Source organism: Uloborus diversus, chromosome 2 (assembly GCF_026930045.1).
Source record: "Uloborus diversus isolate 005 chromosome 2, Udiv.v.3.1, whole genome shotgun sequence".
In the NCBI taxonomy this organism is placed as follows: domain Eukaryota; kingdom Metazoa; phylum Arthropoda; class Arachnida; order Araneae; family Uloboridae; genus Uloborus; species Uloborus diversus.
This window is the reverse complement of record NC_072732.1, coordinates 142,121,625-142,144,557: the sequence shown is the minus strand read 5'-3', so window position 1 is coordinate 142,144,557 and position 22,933 is coordinate 142,121,625. Positions and strand designations below refer to the sequence as shown.

At 33.5% G+C, this 22,933-nt stretch overlaps 1 protein-coding gene across 1 annotated transcript in view; it reads right to left on the bottom strand.

Moving 5' to 3' along the window:
- The window catches only part of LOC129216579 (maternal embryonic leucine zipper kinase-like), a 73,345-nt gene that overhangs the window by 3,982 nt on the left and 46,430 nt on the right, over window positions 1-22,933 (bottom strand). Inside the window, exons 16-17 of the mRNA XM_054850794.1 lie at window positions 13,057-13,163; window positions 10,761-10,995 (exon numbers count right to left, since the gene is read on the bottom strand). Coding sequence (XP_054706769.1) covers window positions 10,791-10,995; window positions 13,057-13,163 — 312 coding nt within the window. The 3' untranslated portion in view covers window positions 10,761-10,790. The remainder of the gene's footprint in view (window positions 1-10,760; window positions 10,996-13,056; window positions 13,164-22,933) is intronic.

Below are 22,933 nucleotides of genomic sequence, written 5' to 3'. Positions count from 1 at the left end.
CAAAATCACTTTGGATTGTAAAAACATCAACATATTAACAAGATGCAAAGGGATTGAAACCTTAAGGCTCTTCTATACCGTCCATCTTGGATTTCGACGCTAATGCTTTCTCTACGGGAAAATCTGCTACCTATGCAAAGCATAACACGAGAAATTACTGGAATATTTTCATGCGGTTTGTTTTAAACGATGGCTATGACACAGAACTAGATATGCGCTTTTTTGTTTTTTCTGTAATTATTTTGAAAATTTTTTAATAGCATTTTAAAACTTTAAACGACTATTTTAACACGTTTGAAAAATGATATGGAAAAACTGAAAAAGGAGCGCAAGAGATTGAACTTTTCTCTTTAAAAACATATTTTGAGTTTGTTTCTGAGACAATTTGTTCTATTGATATTCTCCACAGAGTAAAGCCTTGTTTTCGAAAAATTGTGAAAAACTGCGAAAAACACGCCTTTCACCAGACCACACCCATTTCCTCCCACTTTGAGCTTTGAGGGACCACTTCCTCTTCTCCCCCCAGGGTCTTCAGGGTCTTGTCTGCTGCTTCTCCGTTCCTCTGCTCTACCTCAATGACAGGCAATAAATTACTGACTAATGACCATTCATTCCTTGTCGTTTTGTGTGTTGGTCTTGTATCTGTGTGACATCGACGAAATTCGTTCTAAAAAGAACATTTTTTTCTTCTTTCGAGTTCTATGCGATAAGTTTTTGAAATTATTTAGGTGATATATTTTTCAATGCTGTTTTAATATAAGTACCCCCGTTTAAATGTAGAAGTTATTTTGTTTGAAAAATCAGTGAAAATTACCGCATTTTATAATGGGAAAAAAATTCGAAATGCCATTTTTATTTATGTATTTCTTTATTAAATTAATAATTTTAAAAAAATACCGCCAAGTACAGTGATTGCGATTTATATCTCGATGTGAAATTTGCAAAAATATAAACCAATTCACATAAAATACACTAGCCACATTAGGGGAAGTGGCGAGTAAATCATGAAATTTCCCTCTCCTGAATGTATGTGCAAGTAGAACGAGATTAATCTGGCGATTATACATATTCCGCAGAGATTATTCAAAATAGTATTGTTTCCTTCAGTCAAAAGTACTAATTTTTAGTCATTGAAATTGATAGAATAAGCAAAAAAAAAATACAAAATAACATGAAGCGAGAAAAAAACTTTCATTTTCCAGACGCTTATTTTTTAATGAATTTTTTAACATGTCCGATTTTGAAAATAAGACGTGGTCTTTAAGACGTCATAAATGATGTACTTAGGCGCATCTGTGTACTGCGTTTTCACGTTATTGTAATCAAGAAGCGAATTAAATATTGCGCTCTACGCTTGTTATCAACCATATTGTTGCCATTACAATTGAGTAAAGATGCAATATTAAGCTCTACGAATGGCAACAGTGAATGGCATTTCATCATTTGTGATGTCATCGGCAGAAGCCGTAAATAATAAAAGCGCACCGATTAAAATAAATTTTTAAAATTATTAAAATTAGTCAAATTATTTAAAAAACGGTCAGATCGTATTGCCAACTCCAGAGCTCAATACGCTACCTTGTGGTGATTAAACAATACTAAAGAAAAAGGTAAAATATTCCATTCCACGTGTTTTCTTTGGGGTAAATTACAGGCTTCAGACAGTTTGTGGTGTAATGTAATTTCAGAAGAATAGAAAAGAAAGCTTCCCACAAACACGATCAAAAATTACTGTCATTTACTAAGCGTCAAAGCAGGGGAAATAGTCTTTACTAATAATAAAGCTGAAAGTCTGTCTGGATGTCTGGGGGATGCTGGTTGTCTGGATTTCTGTGACGTGCATAGCGCCTAGACCGTTCTGCCGATTTTCAGGAAATTTGGCACAAAGTTAGTTTGTAGCGTGGGGGTGTGCACCTCGAAGCAATTTTTCGAAAATTCGATTTTTTCTTTTTCTATTCCAATTTTAAGAACATTTTCACGAGCAAAATTATCATACGATGAACGAGTAAATTACCAAGTTATCATAACGTGGAACAGTAACATGGTGTAAGCCAATTGGTGAAAAATTCACCATACACTTTTTGTAATTATACAGGCGAACCATAAGACCTTTTAATTTTCTACTACGGGCAAAGCTGTGTGGGTACTACTAGTATTTAATATTTATTAACTATATTCCTTGACTCATAGTGGTGAATATAATAAAAGTCCATAGCTTTACTAAAAATCAAGTCAATTTGTAAAGAAAAAATATTTTGCTTCACAATGTTCCAGAACTAGTAATATTAATTAAAAATAATCATCTCTTTCTGGAAGGATCAGATATATCACACACAACGATGTCTTTGAAAATGAAGTTTAGTGAAACAGTTGGTAATAATTCTCTGAAAGTCATAGCAGAATGAGTCTGAATAGGTTATCTTACAAGAAAATGTTTTTCTTTAGAATATTGGCTTAGTTTGCTTTTTGATATGGAGGCTTTGTATGTTGTGCATTTACTTTCAGATCTTAATTTTTAAGACTTTGACATTATCTAGAATTCTAAATATGTAATTAAATTTCAAGTTCCATTTTGTTTAGGTAAAAATTAAATAGTTAATAATATAAACTTTTTTTCAATAGAATTAATACTATTATCTAATATACATTTTCCAAGGTAAGAAATGAAAGTAATGTACAATAATCCTAATTTATTGCAATATCCACGAAGAATAGGAAATTATGTGAATAACTAGTAAATTTGACAAACATTACATAATGTATCATATTTACCAAGTCTATTGAAAATTATGAATAATCGTCGCTAGTTATATATAATCAACAGTTTGTTTCCGTTACACACCACACGTAAATAAATAAATAAATAAATAAATAAATATATATATAAAGAATATGTGTGTATATGTGTATATGTATGTTCCCTATACAAATCCACACTTTTCGTCGGATCTGGACCAAATTTGGCCGGAAGGTACTTGGGCACCAGAGTAGGAACGTAGGGGGTTGAAAAAGGAACTAAGCATCAAGGACGGTCAAATGAAAACAATTAGCAATCGTGATTGCTCAAAAAAGGCCAAATGTGTCGCAAAGTTGGCGACAAAACTTGGTGACCAAAAGCTTGGCGAGAAATTGCCAAATGTTTGTATAAATTATAACACTACTTGAGTTTGCATTGAATTAACATTGACTCCCTCCCCTCCCCCCCAAAAAAGGTGTAAATGACCCCTTTCGGAACATCTGAATGAAACCAAAATGGGAGGTGCACAACTAGACCCCACTAGGAGTCTACGTACCAAATTTCAACTTTCTAGGACATACCGTTCTTGAGTTATGTGACATACATACGCACTTACGAACATACGGATGTCACGCGAAAAGTCGTTGTAATTAACTCGGGGAATGTCAAAATGGATATTTCGGGTGTTTAGGCACATATTCGTGTGTGGTTGGGTTGGAAAAAAAACACAATATTCATTCGTGGGTGAGCAAAATGGAAATTAAGTCCGAATTTTGAGATAATTTTTTTTCGTGAATACAATACTTCCTTTTTTGTAAGTAAAAAGGCTTTAAAATCACCAGGAAAAAATTAAAAATCACTGCTAAGCCTAATGGAACAGAAATTTTAAATCAGAAAATTATCGTTTGCGCAATCTCATTTTAAAGTAACGTTTAGAAGGTTGCCAGTTTTTTTTCTCTTTTGTAACTAAATAAAATTTTGTTTTCGTTTTGAGGTAAAATTTTCCCCTTTTGATTATTATTTGGCGATTTTTCTTTCTTTTTTTTTTCAGGATTTTAGTTGTATTTATGGAGGGTTGCGTTTAATTTTTTCGGGAACTTTTGATTTGCCGTTTTCTTTCTTTGAGAATGATTATTTCCACACAAAAAAATTGCAGATATTCCTGTGAGAGGGGCACCAAATTTTGCCAGGGCCTGGGCATCACTTTGGGCTGAGCGGGCCCCATAGGATACTGGATATAATGAAAAGTTCTTTTTTTTTCCTTCTTTGGCTGGAGAGATTCCCCCCATTTGGAACATTTTTGATTGGTAGTGAAAGGCGCCTTTTTGACTCTGGCGCCGTAGTGCGCCTCATGACCTCGCACATAAGGACGGCGCGGCCATGGATCTACTATCTTAATTCACAATGGTTTTTTCGAACTCTTTTAATGCTTCATTTAAATAAAGTTTTTTTTTTTTTTTTTTTTTTTACAATATCAATTTATCAGTCATTATAACTGTGAAAAAAAAGGAAAGAAGAAGACTGCGAACAAGAAAGTTCACTATGGCAGTACTGTCATCAGCCAGAATCTTTTTCCCAGATAATTTTTTTTTAAATTTTCATATTATTTTGTGTTCCTCCTATACTCAAGATGGAAAGGGATCACATTTGATTAATCCAATTATTTATATATATATATATATATATATATATATATATATATATATATATATATATATATTCAAATTCATGCATTTTTTCCTCCCCTGTGACTTTAGAGCCACAGGTGAAAGTATTTTTTCTAAGAACCAACGAAGTCATGACGAATGCAGCACCTCGTATCAAAATGCTTCTCCTTTGAAGATTGTACATATTTCAAGAATTATCATTACTTTTATTTTCGTCTTGATCATTTGCGCATGCTCACAATCAAAGAACTCTATTCACAATTTACAATGCATTTTCCGAACTCTTTTGATGTTACATAAAGTCGATTTTTGCAAAGCGAATTTGTCTATCTTCGCAACTGGGTGAAAAAGAAATGAGACTGCGAACACGGAAAGTTGAGTGTGGTAATACAGCCATCAGCAATTAATTTAGTATCTCACAACCTTTTTTCTCCGATCAATGTTTTTGGAATTTTCATATTATTTTGTTTTCCTCCAATACTCAAGGTGGAACAGGATCATATTTGATTCATTCAATTTCATGTATAAAGTGATGCTTTTCCGCCAGATAGCTATTTAAAACCCCAAGTGGAAGTATTTTTTCAAAGAATCAAGAAAGCAATGACGCCTGCAGCACTTCATATCAAAATAATTCTCGATAGTACAAGAAGTATCATTAGTTGAACTTTCGTCTTGATCATTTGCGCATGCTCACAATCGAAGAACTTTATTCACAATTTACAATGCATTTTCCGAACTCTTTTGATGTTACATAAAGTTTATTTTTGCAATGCGAATTTGTCAATCATCGTGACTGCATGAAAAAGAAATGAGACTGCGAACATGAAAGCTCAGTACGGTGATACTGTCATCAGCAAGTATGATTTAGTACATCAACAAGGGCGGATCCAGAAATTTTTGTAAGGGGGGTCAAGTTTCAATGGATATCGTTATTATCCCTACGTAAAAAAGTAGCAGTTAATCAGGGTTGCCTATCATTCCATGCAGGAGAGCGTACCGCCTCATATGCTACGGAGTACTCCCCCCCCCCCCCAAGTCAAAACCCATTCAAATTACCTCCCCTCCCCCTAAATTTTCAATGCGTAGAAGGTTAAAATTTCGTATGTGGGGTCTGCGTACGTTCCAGTTGTGCTATTCCCTTTTTGTTTTCAATCGGGTGTTCTAAAAGGCCTATTTATTCATTTTTTGTGGCTATCAATTACTTATTTCAATGCAAAACTTTATTGCATCTGAGACTGATCATTTGGGGATACATTGCCGAATTGGAGACCTACTTGGAAACAAATATGAGATGGCGAAACCGATTTTTGTGATTTTGTTATAGATTCCCATTAAACCGACGGTAATTTTTAATGTTTCGATTTTTTTTTTTTGCCATCGGCCATCGACATCGGCCATCGGTCATTTTGAGAAAAACAATCGGCCATCGGCCATCTCTGAACAATCGACCAACAATCGGCATCGGCCCATCGGCCAAAAATTGCCATCGGTCGAGCCCTAGTATAAAGTGATGCTTTTTTTCACCCAAATGGCTCTTTAAAACACTAATTGAAAGTATTTTTTCAAAGAATCCAGAAAGCAATGACGCCAGCAGCACTTCATATCAAAAACATTCTCGATATTTCAAGAAGTATCATTAGTTGAACCTTCGTCTTGATCATTTGCGCATGCTCACAGTCAAAGAACTCTATTCACAATTTACAATGCATTTTCCGAAATCTTTTCATGTTACATAAAGTTTATTTTTGCAATCCGAATTCGTCAATCATCGTGACTGCATGAAAAGAAATGAGACTGCGAACAAGAAGGTTCAGTATGGTGATACTGTCACAGTAATTTAGGGCCACAGTACTCTTTTTCCTTGATCATTTTTTTTTTTTTTTGAATTTTCATATTATTTTGTTTGCCTCCAATACTCAAGATGGAACGATATCAATTCATTTGATTTCATGTATAATTTTTTCTCACCTTTTGCACTTTGTTTCCCCACTTTGGATAAACAAGTCTTCTCGTTTGCGTACAGCAAATGAGACTGGGAACAAGAAAGTTCCTCATAGTGATAATTACTTCGGCACATAAATTGAGTGCCTCACTGTCTCCCCTTTCAAATAATGCTTATTTAACTTTGTGTCTTTTGCAATCTATTTTTTCCTATAATTCTCGAGATTGAACATGATCATACATTTGATTCATTGAATCGATGCATTTTTTTTTTCTCATATGACAGTTTTGAACTCTAAACGAAAATCTTTTTCGAAAATATTAACAAAACCATGTTCCTTCCCTTTTTTTTAGGAAAATCTTTTTTCTCGTTTCATGATTGACGGCAATCTTTTTACAATAGCGTAGTTGTTGGCACACGTAAATATTTTTCGAGACGCTTTCATGATAGATAACGTTTTTCATTTGCATACTGTGCTAGTCATATTGTTTAACGCCACTCTATTTTCATGAGTTTTATTAATTTCCTACTATGTGAACAAAATGTTTAAATAACAGAGAGTGTCAAACTGAAAGAAAAAAAACATTCTTTGCCTCAAGATCAAGAAATCAAATTTTTACCATACGGAAATTCCTAAATACCACTTGCTGACTATTTTAAACCACTGTACGTTTTCTTACACTTTATTCATTCTTTCGAAGTATATTTAAACCATTAGAGTTCAATTACTTACGTTTTATTATATGCATTGGTAAAATTTGTGAACATATAATTTTTATTCTTTTAACAATACGCTCAATGAATTGAAATTATCTTAAAATGTTGATGAATAGGCACATCGACGAAAGTTTGAATTGAAGTAGGCTTTTATCCAAGAAAAACAACAGTAAAATTCCCAATTTGCATTCAGAGCGTGATAAAGGGCTTTTCTACGCAGTAACGTGGCTTTTCTCAGATTTAAATCAAGCGTTGATTCTGCATGCAACTGTCAAAAATACTAAGCTCTGCAATAATCTGCTTTTAGCATTACTGAGAGGTGTCATTTCATTCTAATTATTTAGTACACGTGTATAAAAAATGAAAACCTTAGTGGGTATTTATCAGTGGCGCACACAAGGGTCCAGGGGGTCAGGACCCCTCCCATAGGTCTTGCTTTTTCCCCCGATTGATTACGATTCTATATTTTGTGCGTGAAATAATTTCAAACAAAGGTAACAATAACTTCTGTTTTAATAAGTGAAAAAATAAAACCCTCATGTTAAGAGATTTTTTAAAATAATGTGCACTTAGCCTATGAGAAGAAGAATGGGGATTATAAATGAATACACAGTAATAACTATGTTTTTAGTTTTGTGATTACAAATTGAAATGAGATCCTTTGAACTTGAATTCATTTTTTAATTATGAGAAAAATAAAAGCGTAAATTATTTAACTTCTGGTTATTTCTTTACTTAATGCTAATATTTATTCATTAGCTTATTTTTTACTGTTTTTTGTTCTCGGGAATCGATAAAATCAAGTCAATATGTTTGACGGCGTAATAATGGAATGAGACTTTCGACCTTGGACCCTCCCTTTAAAAAATTCCTGTGCGCCACTGGTAATATGGTATCCTTCTGATCACTACAAAGACAACAGCATTTTTTTTCTCTTCCTGTTTTCTATTGTGACAACATGCAGATTCGTCAGTTTCTTTCTTTCCTCTTTTGATGCGCAGAAAATTCATAGACAAAACAAAAGCATAATTTTCTAATTAAAAACTGCACAGAAAATCCTTGTACAGGGCGTGAGTGTTTTCGAAAGATTTACTCTTTATGCTTTTTTTATTAATTGTAACATTCATCAAACTAGCAATCAGCAAACCTAACTACACAACTACCAAATGTTTTTATTTTATGCTCACACCGACATCCGCAGAAATGCTTCGACATTTTTCTATGATTGTTTTGCTTTTCTTTTCAAGAATAGTTTCAGAAATTTCTGTAAAAAGCAAAGCAATCTTTTATCGATAAAGTTATAAAGATCATCAGTGTTCCGTTCGCCCCCTCCCCCTCAATTATATATTGAAAAATACATAAATGAATGAACTGAACGAATAAATATAAAACAAATAAAAAAAAATGAAGATTATGCCGCCCATGAATTGCAAAACAAATACAGAATTCGATTCGAAGAGTAAATGTAAAGAATTGTCCCGCGATTCCAAAGTTTTCAAGTAAAAGTGAGAAGGGAGGTAGAATAGAATAGGAGAATTGGATTCTTTTTTCTTCACCCTCATACTCGTCAGTTCTTTCCGCTACGCCGATCTGTTGTCGTGGTGGGAAACAGGCCGGAGGGAGGGGGGGACATGTTTTGGAACTAGCTCTCTGCCCTCGTCCGACCGCAAAAGGAGTACCGATGGGGACAGCTTAGATTTACGACTGTCCTTTCAACAACTCAATGATTGACGTTGTCCATCATGAAATCTGACCAATTAGCAGTGCAAAAAAAATCGAGTTAGACCCTCCCAGATACACCCCTTGTGTTGCCACAGATTTCGTGTTTTCGTCGAATCTGATTTTACGGAGAGGTTTAGAAGAGCCTTAAACACGAAAGCAATTTTTCGCGATAAATCAAACTGAATATATATATGTTCAGAAAATTGCACTATTGAAACACAATCCAATGATTTTTGAAAGAATTCAAGCAATAAAGAAACTTTTCATACATTTTCAAGGTTTTCAAGCACTTGGAAAAAAAAAAACCCTTTTTTTCCCCCAATAACCTTTCAAGGTTTTTTTAATGGGCGTACGAACTTGGTTTAACACGCGCTGCGACGGCGTGTTTGGGTGTACAGTAACTTTTAACGAAATGAAAAAACTTTTAAAATGTGATAGTTAAGTAAAAACTATGTAAAAGCGGACTAATCAGACTGAAATGTTAAAAAGCGGTCTAAAGCGGACTTTACCATAAAAAACGAACTTTGGCGGGAAAAGCAGACCATTTGGGAGCCCTGCTTAGATGAAATGGCGTCTGCGCGTCGCTCGCGGAAATGCAGTAGCAAAAAGTCGGGGGAAAAGTTAAAAAAAAAAAGGAAGCGGAAACGGAAAATATAGGAATATAGGAACGCTGCGATGCCTGCTACTTTAACTATCAGATCATTTTTCTGTGCCACCCCTTCCTACCCATGCAAACATAGGCAGCTCGTCCGGGGGTCCTCCCCTTCACTTTGAAAAGTAAAAAAAAAGGTCTTGCCCTCTTACTTTAAAAGTTCAAAATTAACAATCAATCGAAAAACTTTTACAGTGCGGATTGATTTATTTTACGAAAGTAAAAAATAAATTTTTAGAATTTCAGAAAAATGAGCTTTTTTCCTATTATTATTTCAGTAAAATTGATATTTAACTGTGAATTGGAATATAAAAGACTTTTAAAATCGTATCCCGAATATTTTTTAGAAAGTCATTTTATTAACAACGGCCTCAAAATCCAATGATAGATCCATTTTTATAGAAAAAAATTTGGTTTTGAAGTGACCCTCCATTTGCATATTTTTTTATTTCCCACTTTTTTGAAACACCAACGACCTTTGCATGTAAAGTTCTGTTATCTCATAAAAATTTATAATGCATTTTTGCTCAGTAAATATAGTTAAATATACCGTTATTAACAAAGGAAAAATAAGTTTTCCATTTACTTATTAATTGGATTATTTAATTTCATCTTTTTTTTCGCTATTTAAATAAATAAACAATAAAAGATAATAATGGCCAGGTGTTGGTCAAAAGACTATTCTGAAATGTACAGCTGCTTTCTCGCTGAGTGGTGTACTCAGTATGCCGTCCGTGTTCTTAAAAGTTAACCAAATTTTTTTTTTTCTGCTTTTTGTGAGACACACAATCGAACAAGGAAAAAGTTTTCCACCTATCTATTCTTCATGAGTCCTTTTTGAAAACATTGTCCTTGGAAAAGGTTAAAGAAAATCCACACAATATATCCCGAACCTATGTTTTATGAGTATTTTGATTTAGAACAGTACAATGTCCTCCCTTAAACATAAATTTGAGGGTACCCCGTCTATTCAAAAATAAATTTCATTCCTTGGGACCAAATTCTATTTTTAGCAATGCAACATAATTTTAAAATGTGTAATATTAAGATGCATTTTTTTTCTTTAGACAACATAAAAATTTGATTGAATTCTAATTGGTCACACTGAGAGACTATGAACAACAGTCTCCACTCTGCTTCCTATATCACTTAACAAGATGCCTTCTCAAAAAAAAAAAATGATATACAAAACCCTAAGTCGTAAGGTAAAATAAGGCTAATGGAAACCTCACACTAATTAAAGTCGGTGAATATAAGTAAACAAAATAATGAAAAAATATTTTATTTGGGTGGAAAATGTTATATTTCATCATAAATACATACCTTACAGTCCAAACATTCATATGAAAAGAATCAAACATGTTTTCGTGCAGGGCTGGTATTCAAAAGAGCGAGTCTAAGTATTTCTTCGCAGACTCTTTTGTAATGCCATGCATCACCTTCAAGACGTTTTCTAAGAACACCAACTGCTAGTTTATGCTTTACTAATTGACACACTTCTAATTCAAATCTCAGCTGAACTTTTTTTCCATCAACAATCTTTCCCCGTAGAGTGTAGCTAAAAAAAGTTTTCATTAGTACATTAATTTGTGAATGAAAATAATAAAAAGCATCTGGCTAAAATAAGAATAATAAACTAAAATAAGATGAAGATCATACATAAAAAATACCAAGTAGAAAAAGATAATCACTGGAGTAGATATACCTTTAAAGAGAAATTATATACACAAAGGAGCAAAAACCTAGCTAGTGACATTGAGAAGGTATGTATATTTTACAAAATTAATATCAATGTGTTTAAAACAAATTTTACTACAACTAGAATGTTAAAATAGCACTACAGTTAACACTCTTAAGAACGACCTCCCGTTACTGCGACCCTTCTGTTATAGCGATGGATGCATGAAGTCTAGCTTGCTATTTGATAGATGCAATGTTACTTGATTGTCCATTAGAACATCTAAACTGAATCATTTAACAACCAAAGTAGGTTTTTGAAACTATGTATTCTCTCCTACTTTTAATCATAATTCTTATAACTATAAAATATTTACCCATTTTCTTTTGCAATATTTAAAGCATCTAAAAATTAAGATTTTTTAGGGAAAGGAAAATTTTACTGTTGAAAGTACAGTGGAAAACATTTAACATGAAGCTGAAGGGACCGAAAAAAATATTCATGTTAAAAGAATTTTGTGTTATATGATTTATATTTAAGTGCAGAGTATACAGTCCAGACCGCTGTACCAGTTGCGTCAACCGATTTTTTATGTTAAGCCTTTTCGTGTTAAACGTATTTCACTGTATCACTTCTTGTGTAGTCTGATGAAAGGACATGATTTTCTAAAACTTTGGTATCAAGGTTAAACAAGAAATTTCATTTGCACACAAGGCACAGATTTTTCAGTAGAATTTTTTTTTTTTAAGTTCACTAAAACTACACAAATGCTCTCAATTTATACCATTAAGCATCAGAAACAGATCTAAATTGCAAGTTTAATTGAGTTACATTGAAGTTTGCATTGATCCCCGTTCATTTGTCTAAGTACTATTTTCCCTTAAAAGACAGGAATTGCTATTTTCTTCATCACACACAAAAGACTAGGAAAATTACAGTTAAAAAATAATGATAAACATCATTCATGAACATTTTAAAGACAATTGCAGAACATTATGAACACAAAAATTTAAATTCCTGTTAAAAATGCAAAAAGATTGAGCATTGCAATATACGGATGCTGGAAACAAAACAGAGAGACAGAAACTCCTGAAAATCAAAAACTGATGAACGAGAATTAGAAAAAATAATACAAAAGCTAGATTATTGTACGAAATAAACAAAAAAGGGGGGGGGATGAAAAGGGGTCAACTCTAAAGATACTTGTTTTTTTTTTCTCTCGATTTCTGTCTCAAATATATTCATTGAAAATCCTCTTTCAACAACCAAACCAAACCAAACCCTGTGGCACGACAGCCCACGAGGGCCAAGGCCTACTGTGCCCAACTCGCTTTTCCTGATCAGGGGCTCTGGGGTGCAAGGCAGATGTTCCGATTAGGTGGTCAGCTGAACGCGGAACCCCTAGAGTTTGGTTCCCAAGTACGCTTGGTACTCATTTCATCGACCCACTGAAGGGATGAACGGCTGAGTCAACCATGCCCAACCCAGGAATAGAACCTGGGCCTGTAGAGTGGGAGTGGGAAGTGCTACCACTGAGCCACTGGGCTTCTCTTTCAACATCGGCCAGCTATAAATTATGATTAGTTATTTCATCCACACATACTGCAAAAAACATAGGGGGAAAAAAGAAGAAACAACCAGAAAAATAGGGATTTCTGAGAAAAAGAGAAAATTGTTAAAAGCGGAAAATTGTGAACCTGAAAAAGAATCTTATGCCAGGTATAAGCAAAAGGAAACATCTTTGAAAATATTATGCTGTTAAAGGAAAATTTCTATGGCATATTTTAAAGTTTAAGTTAATCAGAACATATTACAGGGGGAATTTTCAATTGAATTGAACTTTTTAAAACTTAGGTAAAGCACTTGTTATAGCTCGATTCTCGAACTGACAAATTTTATTAAAAATACAAATTTATTCATTGCCAGCTTTTTAATACTAACCCACTTTGTTTACAAGGTATTCCCTTTCTGATTAGAGCGCTTTGTAGAGATTCTAAAACTTCTTCTGGTGTAACTTTGTCATTTATTGCAGATACATTACAAAGATTCTGCAAAAGAAATTATAATTAATATAAACAAATAATCTTCAAACAAATGTCTACTATTTACTGTTTATCTACTAATTTATTAGGAAGTTTCTTTGCTGATTCAACAATTATACATCTTTACACACATTAAAAGTATATTAAAAACTTATTGTTTCTCAATTAGCGTCTGTAGAGACATCATGTACTAAAGTGTTAAAATCACCATTTAAAAACTGTGATTTAAAACTTCTACGGCATAAACAATAATGGACTATGCAGGGGCTGAAATTCTATTTTTTAATTGGATTTTTTAGAAGAGAGAAAAAGGTACAAGTTTATTTTTACCACTACAATCACCTGTGTATTTCCATTTTGTAAAAGTTTGTGCTTTATGTGAAAAGTATTTTCTACAAATGTATCTAAGTTATTAACAAATGCTCAATTTCATGGAAGTTTTTGGATCACCTCTGGTCAAGATTCTGGTACATAGCAAGGAGGAGATGGGAGGAGGATTTGAAATTTTTCAGCTGAATTCTAGCCTCTGACTAGCTCATACAACTTTTAAGTACATTAAATATAAAGTACAACAGATTCAAAAAGTGATTTCATTACTTTAAAAAAAATATTTTTTTAAGTTGAACTATTTGGAAAAGTATAACAGAAACTGTACAAATCTAAAAACAAATTTTCATTTATTCAAGTAAAGGAATGAATTAATGCATTTTATTATATTAGCTATGAAAATTTAGAAGCCCTGCCCCAAAAGGGTTCATAAACTGCAATTATTTTCATATAAATTTAATCTAGACATCACTTGATGCCCTGCTGCCCGTTGAATAATATATTCTTCTGTTGCTGAGTAAAAAATAATTTATGTTGAAGTCTGAAAGCTTTAGGGATTATAAAACATTTACTGAATTTACGCCCCATTTCAAGCACCAAAGGAGGTTTTTTTCTCTCTCCAAGAATACTTAACTGACCGTCTGAGATTTAACATAAAATTTCTTCACAGTTGACATCTCTCAATGCAAAAATATTATGGTTTTACTTTATTTAAAGTTGGAGAAAATTTTAGTGTTTTCCCCTCAAAACACCACTTCCCTAAAAATTTCAAAATCAGTTTGCGCCATGACCCCTCCTAAGTAGGTACCCCTGACAAAAAAAAAGAAATAAGTGGCATAGCTCCTGAATCTAAATCATTGCTAAGTTTTAAGGACCAAAATTTTGAAATATTTTCCAAGGCAGAGCACCAGAATCTTCTTCCCTAAAATCTTCAAAGATTGTGAACAATTGAATTTTTTTTATCCCAATTTCGAAAACTTGCAAAGAGGGGGAGAGAGGAATTAATTTTGATCTAATAAAACGAAATCAATCGGGACAGCCCCTGAGTTGCATCACTTACCCTAACGTCAATAAATATGGCCTATAATTGCATTTTTAAAGTTTCAATGTCTAGAAATTTCCGCTGAGATCGCTGTACCTTCTTCTCCCTCTAATATCAACAAAGAAAGTCTAAAAACTCGTTTCAAAACTACAAATTTTGAAAATTTTCTGGGGGAGAACACCCTGACCCCCTTTTAGTGTCAGATTAACCAGTTCAGGATGGCAGTTCGCAGAAGATAGCACTCCCTCAGGACGGCAGCTGTTACACGAGGACTGCGCACACAGGTCGGGGCAATTTCTCCCGCTAAGCCTAATACACAATTTCGGAAAGTATGCATAAATAATAATTAATAAAATGTATACTTTAAGCAGAAATGAAACCATTTTTTAATATATGATAAAATATATCATATTTTCAATTGTAACAAAAAATTGGATGAAAATAATTGATATTTAACAATAAAAATGCAAAATATATTGTTTTTTACAATAACTAACCAAAATTAAACAATATATTTTCTACAAAACAGGAAAAATATTTGCGCTTAATATTATGAAATACCTGAAGAATATTGTAACAATTAATATTTTAAAGCAGCATAAAAAATTTCAAAGCACAGATAAATGCGCATTGAGCATTTTACACTCATACATAGTGTTACGTCTTTTATTCTGCTTTGAGCAAATTACACATCTCTGTCTAAGTTCTTTGCCTTCTTTTTCAGCATGTGATTTTCAAAAGTAACTACTGTATGAAGAACTCCAACAAAAGTAATTTATAGTTGTTTCAATGTGACGCAAAAGATCCATAGATGGATCAGTCATAAATTCAGATATTTTCTCCTCAGAAAGACAACGTGTTCACCATGGCTACCAAATGAACATAAAAGTAAAACCATTTGCTAGAATATCTCCACTCCAATCCCATTATAAATGGAACCGAAACTAGAAAAAGCCACTTCAAAATGAGTATACGTTTTCCTTCTCACTTGGGAGCACATGTTTATATTTTCTTTCACGAAATCCAATAAATCACAGACACTTGACAGACTCCATTGTGAGGTCAGACAGAGAAATACTAATGTAGGAGAGCAATCATTTGAACAGAACATGGATAAGTAAAACGCCATCTAATAGTAAACATTTCGTTCCAAATCCAAAATGCAGAATAGCATCGTTAGGCCGGCTGCGTACTACTTACCACAACGCAGGGATGCGTTTTTAGTCTCTGAAGAACCACCTAGCGCTGACGCAAAGACGCGTCGTTCGTCCCGAACAGGCTAAAAACATTTTCAGATAAAATTTTTCCAATGTGCCATTAAAAAAAAAAAAAAAACTTTTTTCTGGTTGCGGCACTGTAGCAGGTGTATCTCAAACACATTCTGCTGCCGCAATGATTTCAAAAAATTATCTGCTCTTTTTTTTTTTTTTTTTTGAATTGGAGAGGCAACAGTCTTCTCTGGATACCCAAACCCCATTCTGATCCTGCATTAATTGGATGATGGACAGATGAGATTCTATTGTATTAAATAATTTTAATATGCTCCCATAAGAGCGTTTAGGGAAAGAATTAGAATTTTTTTCATGTATGGAAGTAAATCAACAAAGGATAATAAAAAGGAAAAAGGAAGGAGGAAATTAAAAAGGAAATTATTTATAAAAAGGAAATTAAAGTTATCCTTTAACATCACTGAATTAAAAATAAATTTGGATCTCATGAAAATTTTAATTCTTAATTGAATTTTGAATAAATTGGTGCAGATTCAAGAAAATAAATTTGCATTTAATGTAAATTTTAGAGTAGAAAAAAAGTATTGTCCATATTATCCAAAACTGCTTCTTTTGTCCCTTGTGAAACTCTATATTAAACAAAAAAGAAATTATTTCATTTTACTTTAACAGTTCTTAAATGTTCCAAATACTTCTGAACTACAGAAAAAGTTACACCATTAAATGCTTTTCATAAAAGTCTAGCTAAAATTTTACTGAACATGTTTAAAACTCAAATTTATTCTGATGATAACACTTTCAAATGTATGGTTTAAGGCAAAAATTTCGTTTTGGTTTTTTACTGCTCATTATCGTAATCTACAAAAGAGTATGCTTTCCTATTTTTTATTTTAACAAAAATAAAAAGATATTTCAATTGTTTACCTCTTAAGGCTCTTCTATACCGTCCATCTTGGTTTTCGACGCTAATGCTTTCTCTACGGGAAAATCTGCTACCTATTCAAAGCATAACTCGAGAAATTACTGGAATATTTTCATGCGGTTTGTTTTAAACGATAGCTATGACACAGAACTAGAAATGCGCTTCTTTATTTTTTCTGTGGTTATTTTGAAATTTTTTTTATAACATTTTAAAACTTTAAACGACTATTTTCACACGTTTGAAAAATGATATGGAAAAACTGAAAAAGGAGCGCAAGAGATTGAACATTTATCTTTAAAAACATATTTTAAGTTTATTTATGAGACAATTTGTTCTATTGATATTCTCCACGGAGGAAAGCCTTGTTTTCGAAAAATTGTGAAAAACTGCGAAAAACACGCCTTTCACCAGACCACACCCATTTCCTCCCACTTTGAGGGACCACTTTCTCTTCTCCCCCCAGGGTCTTCAGGGTCTGCTGCTTCTCCGTTCCTCTGCTCTGCCTCAATGACAGGCAATAAATTACTGAATCCCTACTAATGACCATTCATTCTTTGTCGTTTTGTGTGTTGGTCTTGCATCTCTGTGACATCGACAAAATTCGTTCTAAAAAGAACAGTTTTTTTCTTCTTTCGAGTTCTATTCGATAAGTTTTTGAAATTATTTAGGTGATATACTTTTCAATGCTGTTTTAATATAAGTACCCCCGTTTAAATGTAGAAGTTATTTTGTTTGAAAAATCGGTGAAAATTACCGCATTTTATAATGGGGAAAAAAAAATTCGAAATGCCATTTTTATATACGTATTTCTTTATTAAATTATTAATTTAAAAAAAAATATTGCCAAGTACAGTGATTGTGAGTTATATCTCGATGTGAAATTTGCAAAAATATAAACCAATTCACTTAAAATACACTAGTCACAATAGGGGAAGTGGCGAGTAAATCATAAAATTTCCCGCTCCTGAGTGTATGTGCAGTAGAATGAGATTAATCTGGCGATTATACATATTCTGCAGAGATTATTCAAAATGGTGTTGTTTCCTTCAGTCAGAAGTACTATTTTTAGTCACTGAAATTGATAGAATAAGCAAAAAAAAAAAAAAAAATAACATGAAGGGAGAAAAAACTTTCATTTTCCAGACGCTTATTTTTTAATGAATTTTTTAACATGTCCGATTTTGAAAATAAGACGTGGTCTTTATGACGTCACAAATGATGTACTTAGGCGCATCTGTGTACTGCGTTTTCACGTTATTGTAATCAAGAAGCGAATTAAATATTGCGCTCTACGCTTGTTATCAACCATATCGTTGCCATGACACTTGAGTAAAAATGCGAATTAAATATTACGCTCTACGAATGGCAACAGTGAATAGCATTTCATCATTTGTGATGTCATCGGCAGAAGCACAAATAATAAAAGCGCACCGATTAAAATAAATTTTTAAAATTATTTAACTTAGTCAAATTATTTAACTTAGTCAAATTATTTAAAAAACGGTCAGATCCTATTCGCAACTCAAGAGCTCGAATACGCTATTTTGCGGTGATTAACAATACTAAAGAAAAAGGTAAAACATTCCATTCCACGTGTTTTCTTTGGGAAAAATTACAGGCTTCAGACAGTTTGTGGTGTAATGTAATTTCAGAAGAATAGAAAAGAAAGCTTCCCACAAACACGATCAAAAATTACTGTCATTCACTAAGCGTCAAAGCAGATTATAAGTTACGGCATCTGTTTGTTTTACCTTTTTCATCCGCCATTAGACAGTGATTGCAGCACCCCCTATAGTTTATTGGAGTTTCGAATTTTAAGCATGCACTTTCAGTGCATGTTTAAAAACAGAAAAAAAATACAGAAAAAAAATACTTTTAATTTTGGAAACAACCCCATTGCCACTAAAGTTGGGAAATCGTCTTTACTAATTATAAAGCTGAAAGTCTCTCTGTCTGGATGTCTGGAGGATGTCTGGTTGTCTGGATCTCTGTGACGCGCATAGCGCCTAGACCGTTCGGCCGATTTTCAGGAAATTTGGCACAAAGTTAGTTTGTAGGGTGGGGTGTGCACCTCGAAGCAATTTTTCGAAAATTTGATTTTGTTCTTTTTCTATTCCGATTTCAAGAACATTTTCCCGAGCAAAATTATCATACGATAGACGAGTAAATTTCCAAGTTCTCATAACGTGGAACAGTGCAAGTCTATTGAAAATTATGAATAATCGTCGCTAGTTATATATAATCAACAGTTTGTTTCCATTACACACACACACACACATACACACATACATACATGAATATGTTCCCTATACAAATCCACACTTTTCGTCGGATCTGGACCAAATTTGGCAGGGAGGTACTTGGGCACCCGAGTAGGAACCTAGGGGGTTTTTCGAACGCCAAAAAAAAGAACCGAACCGTTCGAATTTTAATTTTAGGACCTGAGAATGGCATTAAATGGCTCTTTCTACCTGAAATAATTAACCGATTTCTTTAATTCAAGTCCCATTCGAAAGTCCGCGAAAAACACCCAAAGAGTTCCTTCATTTCCTTCGAATTTCGAAGGAAAAAAAAGGCTGTAAAATCATCGGGAAAACATTAAAAAGCACTGCTAAGCTATATGGTACAGAAATTTTAAATCGGAAAATTATCGTTTGCGCGATCTCATTTTAAATTAGCGTTCAGAATATTACCCCTTTTTTTTTCTCTGTTGTGACTAAATAAAATTTTGTTTTCTGTTTTTGTTTTGAGGTAAAAATTTCCCCTTTTGATTATTACTAGGCAATTAGTCTTCTTTCTTTCTTTCTTTCTTTCTTTTTTTTAGGATTTTAGTTGTATTTCTGGAGGGTTGCGTTTAATTTTTTCGGGAACTGTTGATGTCATGTTTTCATTTTTCTATCTTTGAGAATGATTGTTTTTGATGGGAAATTTTGTAGTATTTTTTTTTCTCTCTAACTGAAGCCTTATTGTTGAACATGCGTTATTTGACAAAACTTTTACTTTCGAGGTAGACCGTGCAAAGCCTGGCAATGCAGCTAGTCTATATAAATAAAACTGAGAATATATTTATATGTGTGTGTGTGTGTACGATACAAATCCATAGTTTTCGTCAGATCTCGACCAAATTTGGCAGGGAGGTACTTGGGCACCCGAGAAGGAACGTAAGAGGGTTTTCGAATGCAAAAAGCCCCGAACCTTTCGAATTTTAATTTTAAATCCCGAAAATGGCATTAAATGGCTCTCTCTAACCGAAATAATTAGTCGATCAGTTCGATTTCGGTGCCATTCAAAAGCCCGCGAAAAACACCGATAGAGCTCATTCATTTCCTTCGAGTTTCACTAAAAGAAACGAGCTGATGTGTGTGTGCATCACATGACTTCCTTTTACACCAATTTAAAGTTTTTTCTCCATTATTGGCAATTTTAATTTGATTCAATAATTAACTCTCTAAATATCACCAACAATGGCCAGATTGAAACCAGATTTAAAAAAACAAAACATTTTTTTTTTCAAAATTAATTTGAATATTGAAATTTTGAATTTAAATTATGTTTTTCGCAATCACGAGTTGCGACAGGATGCTACTCATTGGTTACTACCCCCACTCACTTGTTTCTAGAAACTGTTCTTGTCCATCCAAGCCTGCCCCTTCTCTTGGATGGTTACGTGTGTATAGGTGTGTATGTGTGTGTAGACCTGTGTATATGCACGTTGGTGTGTGTGTATGTGTGTAAAGGCGTGTGTGTGTGTGTGTGGGCATGCACGTGTCTAGGACAACGAGCATCGGCTACTGGGGACCAGTGCTCAGGACCAGAGGAGTCGTGCCGGAGCCACGCATGCAGAAGATGATGGGGTTGAAAAAGGAATCAGACATCAAGGACGGTCAAATGAAAACAATTAGCAATCGTGATTGCTCAAAAAACGCCAAATTGGCGACAAAATTTGGTGACCAAAAGCTTGGCGAAAAATTGCCAAATGTTTGCATAAATTATAACACTACTTGAGTTTGCATTGAATTAACATTGTCCCCCCCCCCAGAAAAAGGTGTAAAAGACCCCCTTTGGAACATCCGAATGAAACCAAAATGGGAGGTGCACAACTAGACCCCACTAGGAGTCTACGTACCAAATTTCAACTTTCTACGACATGCCGTTCTTGAGTTATGTGACATACATACGAACATACGGACGTTATGAGAAAAGTCCTTGTAATTAGCTCGGGGAATGTCAAAATGGATATTTCAGGTGTTTAGGCACTTATCCGCGTGTGGTAGGGTTGGAAAAAAACTCAATATCCATTCGGGGGTGAGCAAAATGGAAATTAAGTCCGAATTTCGAGATAATTTTTTTTCGTGAATACAATACTTCCTTTTTTGTAAGTAAAAAAGCTTTAAAATCACCAGGAAAAAATTATAAATCACTGCTAAGCCTAATGGAACAGAAATTTTAAATCGGAAAATTATCGTTTGCGCGATCTCATTTTAAAGTAGCGTTTAGAAGGTTGCCGGGTTTTTTTCTCGATTGTGACTAAATAAAATTTTGTTTTCGTTTTGAGGTAAAATTTCCCCCCTTTGATTATTATTTGGCAATTTATCTTTCTTTTTTTTTCAGGATTTTAGTTATATTTATGGAGGGTTGCGTTTCATTTTTTCGGGAACTTTTGATTTGCCGTTTTCTTTCTTTGAGAATGATTATTTTGACGGGAAATTTTGTAGTATTTTTTTCTGTAATTGAAGCCTGATTGTTGAGCATGCGTCACACGGTCTACCTTGCAACGTAGGGCAACGCAGCTCGTATATAAATAAAACAAATATATGTATATATATATATATATATATATATATATATATATATATATATATATATATATATATATATATATGTATGTATATATATGTATGTATGTATGTGTGTATATGTTCCGTAATACTAATCCACAGTTTTCGTCGGATCTGGACCAAATTTAGCAGGGAGGTACTTGGGCACCCAAGAAGGAACGTAGGGTGGGGGATTTTAAAAATAAAACGTTAAAAGCACAAATGTGCAGGAACACTGCAGACACGTGTTCTGGCATTACAAGAAATGCTTTCTTCAATGCACAAAGCGTGAGCTTATGGATTTGTAGGCATCCGACAAAAGTCGTATATTTTAAACATTCATTAGCTCACATTTTATGCACTGAAAAAGATGTTCCTTGGGATGCAGAAACATGTGTCTGCAGTGCTCCTGCACATTTGTGCTTTTAACGTTGTTCCATTTGCTTTTAAAAATTATTTACGTTTGGCGGACTAGAAGTATGGATTGATATAATTTGTTTTAATTCCAATTTGATTAACCCTACCTTTTATGTATTTGTTTATTTTTAATTTAAAAAATAACGTATTTGTCAAATTACTGACAGAAACAAATCTTTTCAATAATGCGGAATTAAATTTCGGCTGGAATTTTGTTTTTAAAACTATTATTTGAGTATGTGTGTGTGTGGACATGGAGGTATATACTACTCTTCCACTGACCACTGAGTTCAAAATTCGTCACGTGTGTGTCGGTGGTTCTTCTTAAAACATAATTGGAACTTGGAACTCGATACTCAACCAAAGTGCTAATCTGTTCGTCTCTAATGCATGAATTACTGAAAGGTTCTTTTGTTCAATGGAATGCTAAAAAAATATTTCCTAACATGTTTCCCTTCGACGTACTGGGTTGATAAAATTAGAATTTTTATTATATCCTCCTTGAATGTACGCGAACCTTTTTCCTTTTTTTTTAAATGCCTGGTCTGTGCTCGGCAGTTATAAAATGGCTTTTAACAATTTTCCAGTGCATAGTTAACCGGTTTTGGGTAATGTTAATTCTCAAGGTGTCATTATTGTACTTAATGATATTGATCTCAATTATTTTCATTACTGCATTAAAAAATTCAAACCCTGAGCAGTTTTAAATCGAATGAAAGAAGTAGAAATACTTTTTCCGTCGGACTGCGATCTATTGTTTCCACTTTATATAATGTAACTTGATTTTATGTTATGTTATTAGGTAGTTTTATTACTTACTCCTTTCTTCGGACTGAAATGTTGCGTTGAAAACCCGAGTACAGTCAAATACCTCAGTTGATATGGAAAAATAAATTCAAGGAACGGGAATTTAATTCTAACTTGTAGCATTGTGGAATTGATAAAAATTTTATTCAGGGTGAATGACTAATGTCAGAATAACATCCATATTTATAGTGGAATAATAATGTTTTTGTTTCTGT